Source organism: Perca flavescens, chromosome 2, assembly GCF_004354835.1.
Source record: "Perca flavescens isolate YP-PL-M2 chromosome 2, PFLA_1.0, whole genome shotgun sequence".
In the NCBI taxonomy this organism is placed as follows: domain Eukaryota; kingdom Metazoa; phylum Chordata; class Actinopteri; order Perciformes; family Percidae; genus Perca; species Perca flavescens.
This window is the reverse complement of record NC_041332.1, coordinates 4129310-4140245: the sequence shown is the minus strand read 5'-3', so window position 1 is coordinate 4140245 and position 10936 is coordinate 4129310. Positions and strand designations below refer to the sequence as shown.

The 10936-nt window shown below is 41.6% G+C and overlaps 1 protein-coding gene across 2 annotated transcripts in view; it reads left to right on the top strand.

Moving 5' to 3' along the window:
* Window positions 1–484: 484 nt before the first annotated feature.
* esf1 (ESF1 nucleolar pre-rRNA processing protein) overlaps window positions 485–10936 on the top strand; it is a 40880-nt gene continuing 30428 nt past the window's right edge. The window contains exons 1-4 of one of the 2 annotated variants that reach the window (XM_028597970.1): window positions 485–559; window positions 2945–3355; window positions 4680–4996; window positions 6038–6151. In XM_028597970.1, coding sequence (XP_028453771.1) covers window positions 2959–3355; window positions 4680–4996; window positions 6038–6151 — 828 coding nt within the window. In that variant the 5' untranslated portion in view covers window positions 485–559; window positions 2945–2958. Of the gene's footprint in view, window positions 560–779; window positions 1057–2944; window positions 3356–4679; window positions 4997–6037; window positions 6152–10936 lie in introns of those variants that run through there. The other variant, XM_028597964.1, reaches the window with a different exon arrangement.

The following is a 10936-nucleotide window of genomic DNA, read 5'->3' as shown; positions in this document are numbered from 1 at the left end:
AAAAAAGCCCAAAAACCGCTGGAAAAGGCATAAAAAAGCACAAAATATTAAAAAATGCAACTTTCGGAAAAAACGACAAAAACTAGGTGGGCCTAAATTTATTGTGAACCTAAATTGACATGTGGGCCAGATCAAAACCTGCGACACGTGTGTATTATAAAAACAATATATATGGTTGAATTTAGTAGACTATATAGATTGCTGTGATTTGCAATTGTACATTTACAAGAATCAAATTATTAAAACCATTTTTTTTTAAATAGTGTTTTTTGGAAATTGCTTTTACTTTACATCCTAAAATACAAAAAAACTATTGGATAGATATGAAATGCAATGGCACATCTTATCTTAATTTTAAACATGTAATAATAGGTTTTGATTAATAACAGGCAGAGAAAAAGTAATGTTTTGTTAGCTAAAACGTGTTTTGTAACGGTATCTGTAGCTGATGCGCGTTTGTCCCACTTCGCTTGCCTTACCCAGAAAGGGGCGGGAACGTTGGGAACGGTCACGGAAGCGCTGCATGCTGGGAAAACACGTGTAGCAGAAGACCAGAGAGGTATGTCGGCACGTTTATATGATAATTGTTATTTTTAAACGTAGTTTTAAACTCTTTTATCATTATATATTCACGGATAGGTGCTCAGTGTTGTGCGTAGGCTTAGCTGTTGGCTGGTTTTCCCGCCGTTAAGTGTCCGTCTTCACCGTTCGGACATTTTGTTTACATGTCAAAACGCTTAACGTGAAAAGCTTAACAGTAGTCGCTTAATGTCAGATAACGCCCATAATAATTGGACTTTGGGTTAGATATTTGGACAGTTTTCAGTGGTTATGAGGAGCAATATCCGAGCGAAATTTGGTAATCCTTGGTCACTGTTTAGGTAGCTACATCAAACGACGTTGATTAAGCTTTTTTCCTCGCCATGGGCGCCAATGAAGAAGAAAACGTTAACGTGCGATAACTTCTATAATTGTTGGATTTCGGTTTAGTTTTTTTGACTTGTTCATGCCAAGATATGGACATGAGAAATTTGGTGATGATTGGTCGTTGTTTAGGTACAGTAAACCACGTTAAGCATTTTATAATGTCTCGTTCAACAGTAATTCTCTCACTGAAAACACAGTTTTCTGTCTGTCGTTAAATACTCCCTTTGTGGTCATTTTAGAGGACTAAATCCAGAGAGTAAGCTGGAACCAATAGCAGAATTGGTAACGTTGACTAATGATGCACTTTGTCCTACAATGTAAAGCATTCAACGACACAAGGAACATTTATTTTAAAACACATTTAACTCTGTAATCCCAGATTTCAAAGAGATGAATGTCAATTTAAAATTAAACATCCCCTTGGGAGAAGGAGACGGGGACTGATCTTGCTGCCCAATCTAAACAATCTGAGGGACAGTGAATGATTACAGACACACAAAGACAGACAGACACACACACACAGATATACACAGACAGACACACACACACACACACACACACAAAGACCCGCAAACACACAGACATATACATATACAGACACACACACAGATACAAAGACATACAGACAAAGAAAGACATACATACAGACATACACACATAAAGACACGCACACTCACAGACATGTACAGTACAGGCCAAAAGTTTGGACACACCTTCTCATTCAATGTGTTTCCTTTTTATTTTCATGACTATTTACATTGTAGATTCTCACTGAAGGCATCAAAACTATGAATGAACACATATGGAATTATGTACTTAACAAAAAAGTGGGAAATAACTGAAAACATGTCTTATATTTTAGATTCTTCAAAGTAGCCACCCTTTGCTTTTTTATTAATAAGGGAAATAATTCCACTAATTAACCCTGACAAGGCACACCTGTGAAGGTAAAACCATTTCAGGTGACTACCTCATGAAGCTCATTGAGAGAACACCAAGGGTTTGCAGAGTTATCAAAAAAAGCAAAGGGTGGCTACTTTGAAGAATCTAAAATATAAGACATGTTTTCAGTTATTTCACACTTTTTTGTTAAGTACATAATTCCATATGTGTTCATTCATAGTTTTGATGCCTTCAGTGAGAATCTACGATGTAAATAGTCATGAAAATAAAGAAATACGGTGTGTCCAAACTTTTGGCCTGTACTGTATATACACAGACACCGAAAGAGAGACACACACACACACACACACACACACACACACACACACACACACACACACACACACACACACTAGGGCTGGGCGATATGGACCAAAAGTCATATCCCGATATATTTTGGCTGAATATCGATATACGATATATATCCCGATATTTCTTTTCCACAAACTGAGAGCAGTTCAGTCAAAGTCAAAGCCAAATATAACATGTCACAAGTAGTTTCATAGAAACAGACTATTTCAGTGAACAGTTGCAAAATCAAATGAATAAATAATAAACAGGTTATATATATCTATACAAAATATCTTCACACTTAGATTTTTGATAAATAATCATCAGTAATTTGGATATAATGACTAAGTGGGTAAAGGCAAATAATAGAACAGTTACAACATCACTTTACTGTAATGCAGCCTTTAAAACCAGGAAAAGACACTTATGGTCATATTACGATATCCAAAATCTAAGACGATATCTAGTCTCATATCACGATATCGATATAATATCGATATATCGCCCAGCCCTAACACACACACACACACACACACACACACACACACACACACACACACACACACACACACTGTAAGTACATGGACTCCAGTACTGTACTTGAGTCCAAATGTTGAGTTGCTTTTCTTTTCAGGCCACTCTCTACTTCTATTAGTACTTTTTCTGAAGTGAAGGATCCGAATACTTCCTCCAGCGCTGACGCTAAGTAAAAAGAACCCTAGTTGCTTGTTGCCCACGTTACCCAACAATAACGTCCCGCTGCTGCTGTGTTTGCGTTTCCCAGGCAACGTCGTCGCCATGTCGTCCAATAAGAAGAAGCCGGAGGGCGACGAGCGGTTCCAGCGGGTGCAGAAGGACCCCCGGTTCTGGGAGATGCCCGAGAGAGATCGCAAAGTCACGATCGACAAGCGCTTCCAGGCCATGTTCCACGACAAGCTCTTCAAGGAGAGGTACACGGTGGACAAGAGGGGCCGTCCCATCAACCAGACCTCCGCCGAGGACCTGAGGCGCTTCTACAAGCTCTCAGACGAGGAAGACGAGGACGAGGCGAAGAAGGCAGCAGAGGGCAAGACAAAGAAGAAAGTGAAGGGGAAGCTGGTGAAGGCCGATGAAGAGGGGAAGAAAGGGAAAGCAGCGCTGAGCAAAGGCGGGAAAGGAGAGCAGCTTGAACGAGGCGTCCGAGTTGTTGTAGAGGGTGAGTATGCAGAGTTTATATCTCTGTTTCCTTCACTTGCTTTCTTTCCTTTCCCTTTTTTCTGATGTTTTGTCACTTTTTTTTTTATTCATGTATTTTTTCCGATGTTTTTGGCAATTTTTTCCGATGTTTTTGGCAATTTTTTCTGAGTATTTTTCACTTTTATCCAAGTTTTTGGCACTTTTTCCAGCTTTTTTTCCCACACTTTTATTCACATTTTTTGGCACTTTTTACCCTCCGATGTTTTTGACTATTTTTTGTCAGTTTTTTTTTTCACTTTTATCCAAGTTTTTTCGCCACTTTTCCCGATGTTTTTGGCACTTTTCCCGATGTTTTTGGCACTTTTTCTGATGTTTTTGGCACTTTTTTTTTTGCGTTTTTTGTTGTTGTTGTAGAGGGTGAGTATGCCTGTTTATGTCTCTGTTTCCTTCACTTGCTTCGTTTCCTTGCTTTCTTTCCTTTCCCTTTTTTCTGATGTTTTGGCACTTTTTTTTTCACTTTTATCTGATGTTTTTGGCAATTTTGGTTTTTGGTGTTTTTCAGAAAATGTTACAATTTAGTTGAAAGTAACCCAAAATATCTCTGTTTCCTTCACTTGCTTTCTTTCCTTTCCCTTTTTTCTGATGTTTTGGCACTTTTTTTTTTTTTTTTTTTTACTTTATCCAAGTTTTTGGCACTTTTTCCAGCTTTTTTCCCCCACTTTTATTCACATTTTTGGGCCCTTTCCCCCTCCCCCCGATTTTTCTGACTATTTCTTGTCAGTTTTTTTTCACTTTTATCCAAGTTGTTTTGTCTTTTTTTTTTTTTTTTTTTTTGCTTTTACTTCACATCCTAAAAACAGTGTATTTTTGTGCCACTTTTTCTGATGTTTTTAGCACTTTTCCAATGTTGTTCTATCATTTTTTGTGCAGATATAGAGACTTTTTTTTTCAAGTTTTTTTTGGCACTTTTTCCAGTTTTTTTTTCACTTTTATCCAAGATTTTTGGGCCCCTTTTCCCCCAATGTTTTTCCGATATTTTTGCCACTTTTTGCAGTGTTTTTTTATTTATTTTTATTCACCTTTTTGCCACTTTTGTCCAAGTTTTTTTTTGAAATTTTATTTTTAAGAATTTGGTTAAAAGAAACCCAAAATTTGTGATTCACAAGTTTTTTTTGTGACTTTTTTCAGACATTTTTGACGATTTCTTTCAGCTATTTTTTTCACTTTTATTCACGTTTTTTCTGCACTTTTTCCGATGTTTTTGGCACTTTTTTTCAGCGTTCTTTTCACTTTTATTCAAGTTTTTTCTGGCGCAGCACGCTTTATTGTATTATTCTCCTCAGGAGACGACGAGGACGACGATGAGCAGCAAACTGCGGAGAGGGACAATGTTGACCTGGGAGACAGTGGGGAGGACGAAGACGATGAAGATGATGATGAAGAGGAGAGCGGATCCGGCGGGGAGCAGTCCGGTCTGGATTCGGAGGAGGAGGACAGCGACAGCGACAGCGAGCCAGATCTGGCCAGAGGGAAGGGAAACGTGGAGACGAGCTCGGACGAAGACGACGAAGACGATGTGGACGCCATCTTGAGGAAGGAGGAAGAGGAGATCGAGCACGACTGGGGCGAGCTGGCCAAAGACGCACCGCGCAGCGACGAGGTAAGGAGGCGTTCGAGAGAGAGAGGGAGGAGAGAGGGAGGAGGGAGAGAGAGAGAGGGACAGAGAGAGAGACAGAGAGAGAGAGGAGGGAGAGAAAGGGGGACAGAGATAGGAGAAGAGAGAGAGGAGGGAGACAGAGAGAGGATAGAGAGAGACAGAGAGAGAGGAGGGAGAGAAAGGGGGACAGAGATAGGAGAGGAGAGAGAGAGAGAGAGAGGGACAGAGAGAGAGACAGAGAGAGAGGAGGGAGAGAAAGGGGGACAGAGATAGGAGAGGAGAGAGAGAGAGAGAGAGGGACAGAGAGAGAGAGACAGAGAGAGGATAGAGAGAGACAGAGGGACAGAGAGAGAGGAGGGAGAGAAAGGGGGACAGAGATAGGAGAGGAGAGAGAGAGGGAGGGACAGAGAGGGAGAGGAGGGAGAGAAAGGGGGACAGAGATAGGAGAGGAGAGAGGAGAAGAGAGAGAGACAGAGGGAGAGAGAGAGAGAGACAGAGGGAGAGAGAGAGAGAGACAGAGAGAGGATAGAGAGAGAGAGAGAGAGAGAGGGAGAGAAAGGGGGACAGAGAGAGAGACAGAGAGAGGATAGAGAGAGAGGGACAGAGAGAGAGAGACAGAGAGGGAGAGGAGGGAGAGAAAGGGGGACAGAGATAGGAGAGGAGAGAGAGAGATGGAAACACGAACACTTCACACATGTGCTTTTAATTAACCCTTGTGTTGTCCTCAGGGAGAGGAGAGAGACAGACAGAGAGAGAGACAGACAGACAGAGAGAGAGACAGACAGAGAGACAGACAGAGAGATAGAGAGAGACAGAGAGAGACAGAGACACAGACAGACAGACAGAGAGAGAGAGAGAGAGAGAGAGAGAGAGAGAGTCTGATGTGTGTAGATTGGTGGAGCTCCTTTAACTCTAACAGTGTTTTCTGAACGTGTGTGTGTGTGTGTGTGTGTGTGTGTGTGTGTGTGTGTGTGTGTGTGTGTGTGTGTGTGTGTGTGTGTGTGTGTGTGTGTGTGTGTGTGTGTGTGTGTGTGTGTGTGTCAGGTCTCTACCCGACTGGCCGTCTGCAACATGGACTGGGACCGGATGAAAGCCAAGGACCTGCTGGCCCTGTTCAACTCCTTCGTACCTAAAGGAGGAGCTGTGCTGTCTGTCAAGGTAAAGCAGATAACGGGCCCTATCTCGCACCCAGCGCAGCGCAAACTAGCCCGACGCAAGAGTCTTCGCTAGTTTAAGACCAACGCAGGTGTCAATTTACCGTCCAGGTGTGTTATTCAGTGTTCAGGTGCATTCTGGGCGTGCTGGTCTTACAGGGAGGTGTGTTCAGGTGCATTCTGGGCGGGCTGGTCTTACAGGGAGGTGTGTTCAGGTGCATTCTGGGCATGCTGGTCTTACAGGGAGGTGTGTTCAGGTGCATTCTGTGCGTGCTGGTCTTACAGGGAGGTGTGTTCAGGTGCATTCTGTGCGTGCTGGTCTTACAGGGTGGTGTGTTCAGGTGCATTCTGGGCATGCTGGTCTTACAGGGAGGTGTGTTCAGGTGCATTCTGGGTGTGCTGGTGTTACAGGGAGGTGTGTTCAGGTGCATTCTGGGTGTGCTGGTCTTACAGGGAGGTGTGTTCAGGTGCATTCTGGGCGCGCTGGTCTCAGAGAGAGAGAGAGAGAGAGAGAGAGAGAGGGGGGGGGAAACACGAACATTTCACACAAGTGCTTAACCCTCGTGTTGTCCTCAGGGGTCAAATCTGACCCCTTTTCTAAACGTCTGTCTCAGAAATATTGGGTCTCTTTTTGATGACCTCACGTTTAACATTGGTCCAGGCCTGACGAGATTTATAGCCCAAAATTTACTTTTGGTCATAGCGCCCCCCGCTGGCAACAGGAAATCCGCCTCATTTGACAAACATCATCTGATTTACATGAAACTCAGAATGTGTGGTCTACGTGTGATACTGAGCCACCCCCTATAATATGACCACGCCCACTTACTCAGGCCACGCCCCCTTTCATAACATTTGAACTGTTTAGCGTAGAGTCTTGTGTGAGGTGTCATTGAACTCAGCAGAGAGTTCCTTCTTTATTGGTAATGGTTTGGTGGTCTTACAGGGAGGTGTGTTCAGGTGCATTCTGGGCATGCTGGTCTTACAGGGAGGTGTGTTCAGGTGCATTCTGGACGTATAGCTATCTTGAGGCAGCGGGAAGTGACCAACAGAGACCTGGTCTAAAGTCAATAACGCAGCATTTAACCTTGTGGGCTCCAGCAATTTGGTCCCCACAAGGCTGTGCTGACCCCACAAGTATACTGTAGTCCCCGTTTTTTTGGACCCCATGAATATAGTAAACAGGTTTCCACAGGTCATTGAAAAGCATGAAAAGTAATTAAATACATTTTGTGAAAATTCTGCAGGGATGTGATTTTTCCGGATTAATCCGGATTTCCGGATTTTCTGACCTAAAAATATGACCTACGTGAATCATGCAGATCATTAAAAAAAAGAAAAAAAAAAAAAAGGGGGGGTTGGGGGTTCATTCAATATAATGTCCAACATCCTGCAAGCCAAAGCTGCCAACCTAAGTGTTGAGACATATGAGTCCTATCAAGTGGTCAAATACAACCTGAAGGCCATGCAGGTGTCGGCCATTCAGCACTACTCCCGGAAGACAAAGGAGAGTCCTGTTAATGTACAGCTGTGCAGAAATGTAAAACTATCGAGCCAAAGGTACTAGGGCTGGGCGATATATCGATATTATATCGATATCGTGATATGAGACTACATATCGTCTTAGATTTTGGATATTGTAATATCGTGATATGACATAAGTCTCTTTTCCTTCTTTTAAAGGCTGCATTACAGTGAAGTGATGTCATTTTCTGAACTTACCAGACTGTTCTAGCTGTTCTATTATTAATGATTATTTATCTAAAATCTAAGTGTGAAGATATTTTGCGAGAGCACCAACTGTCAACTCTAGAATATATCGCCGCAATATCGATATCGAGGTATTTGGTCAAGAATATCATGATATCTGATTTTCTCTATATCGCCCAGCCCTATATTAGAAAATATGGGACGTAGAAATAAGCGCTGAAAATGTGTAGAAGAAAAATTTAACAATTTAAAACATTTAAAAACCTTATGGAGCTTTGATTTCAAAAAGGAACTCCTGTTGTTATACAGTATTTGTGTTTACATTTTATTGTTATTTGAACAGCTGAGCATTGAACCAGGCGAAGAAACCTGTTTATTATTTATTCATTTGATTTTGCAGCTGTTCACTGAAATAGCCGGTTTCTATGAAACTACATGTGACATGTCATATTTGGCTTTGACTTTGAACATTTGCTCTCACTTTGCGGAAAAAATATCGGGATATATATCGTATATCGATATTCAGCCAAAATATATCGGGATATGACTTTTGGTCCACATCGCCCAGCCCTAAAAGGTACAGAGCTCTGCTCAGAAATAAAGAAGAACTGAACAAAAGGCCTTATCACTCTGAGAAGCCAACGGCCAGCAAGAAAATGTCAAAAGATGCCATTGTGGCAGCAGCTGTGAGTGCCAGGCGCAAATTCCAAAAGAAACGTGTAGAGGCTCTAAAAAAAGCTTGCTACAAAGGCTAAAGAGTCATACCAAAATTGAGGCCTTCTTCTGACATGGAAGTTTGCATGTTGCACATTTAACTGTTAAAGTTGGGTAAAAATGTAAAACAAAAATAAGTTAAAATATATATTTTTTTGTCATGGTTGTTGTTATAGAGAGAGGTGGTGATGGAGCAGTGTTAATAAGTTTGATGTTGCTGTAAAATAAAAATGTATTTATTTTTGTTCAGATAAGTTGTTATGGGTCCTGCTTTACTATCCATAAAGATCCGCCACCAGTTTGAACGGCGTGTGTGTGTGTCGGGGGTGGGGGGGGGGTTGCTCGGTATATTTTCCTTCTTTTTTGTCCTTAGCCAATCACATGCCATGAACTGGCATGAAAAAGCATGAACTTCGATGTTCAAAGGCATTCAAAATTATGCAAAGTTGATGGAATAAAAACATTGTTTTTCACGATTTATTTTGATTATATAAACATCTAAATCTAATTTTGATCGGAAGTATAGCGTTATGGTTGACAGGCGGAACCTTTTTAATTGGCTTTTTTTTTAATGGCTGGTGCACGAAGTGCAAGACACCGGATGCTAGTAATGCGGTGAGTGTGAGTCTGCTATATATGGAGTGAGTGAGTGAGTGTACGCTGTGGCGAAAGAACGGAGGAAATATCAAATGACGGAAAAATGCAAGTTTCAGCAGAAGTGGCTGGAGGATGAACTGTTTCGAATTTTTTTGCCGTGAACAGCAACGCAACTTCTGCTGTTGAGACAGAGTTGGAGCAGAAAGGAAAAGGAACTAAGACAAAGGCACTAATGGCTCCTCCATGGGTGGATTTTCCTCACCCGGATCCTCAGCGTGGGGGTGTGGGTGGGTGTGGTGGGGAGGACAGAGGCTATTCCCCCTTAGAAACCAAAGTCTGGCTACACCCTGTTTCAGTACCAGCTTTCAGTTCAGATGGCGGTGCTTACTTGAAGTTAGTCTAACTTTTGGGACTGGTTGACATGATTTTGGCGAATTAGCCTCCTGCCGTAAGCAGTATAGGTTCATTACTTGTAATTATCGCTGCATGTTGTTTTGAGATCCGCGGGGCAGAGACGCGAGCTGCTCAGTGAACCGTGTTTTAAATATTTGTATTTCTGTTGTGTTCTTATTTTGTGAAGCACTTTGTGTTGCGTTTAAGGACTGTAAACCATCTTGTGAGCCTTCTGACAGTTAAATTTGGATTTTCAAGTTTTAAAAATTGGCATTGTCAAATGCTTACAATTTGTGTGTTAAAGTATCTGCAGTTGGACATGGGCATTCAATTAGTTTAAAGTGGCATGAAAAAGGGCATGAAATGAGATTTGCTGATACCTGCAGAAACCCTGGTAAAACAAGCCCACACTGGCGCCCAAACCACCACGTCACTTCTGTTTACTGATAGCTAGTGTTTAACTCGGGCTAATTAATTAGCTAGTGAGTGGCAATTTTTGGCAGTCAGCCTTCCAAAAGATGGAACAATGAAATGAAATGTTAACCGATGTAAACCCTGGTTTACACCTCCCTTTGACTAGAGATGGCCCGATACCATTTTTTGCTTCCCGATACCGATTCCGATTCCACTTGTGTATCGATGGATACCGAGTACCGATCCGATACCAGCGTGTCATATATTTTATTATGTACTAACAACTGTATGCTAGGGCTGCCTCCTCTTAGTCGATTAGTCGACTAAGAGGTAGTTTTGGTCTTAGTCGACTAAGATTTCTTTAGTCCATTAGTCATTTTTTATGCTTATTCATGCTTAATTACTTATTTCCAAGAAACCTATGAGCACATTTATGGTAAACACGAGATTTAAAGTGGTGCTTTTGCAGGATTAATTGTGGAGAAACTCAGTTTTACAGATGGTTAATTAACTACATTTATATTGAGCTTTTCTAGTCTTAACCACTTCTCAAAGCGCACAGCTCTGTCAATTAAATCAACTAATCAATTAGTCGGCAAAATCCTATAAGTGTTAGTCGACTAAGAATATCTTTAGTCGAGGACAGCCCTACTGTATACTACTATCCCTGTATGGATGTGATATTATTTCTATCTTTGTGAAACATGAACAAACACAAACCATGAACGCCACAGAACTTTCTTTTATTCTCCAGTTTGACACTCAATTATAACCGAAAAAGAACATAAATAAACTACTTTAACATAGATTTTCTTTAGGGCTTTATTACGTGGTATCGGATCGGTGCATTAACTCCAGTACCTCCCGATACCAGCGCTTTAGGCAGTATCGGAGCCGATACCATCTCTACCTTTGACAGTACTCCGGTGTTTCCGAGCCGCTGAAACGGAGACATTTGGAA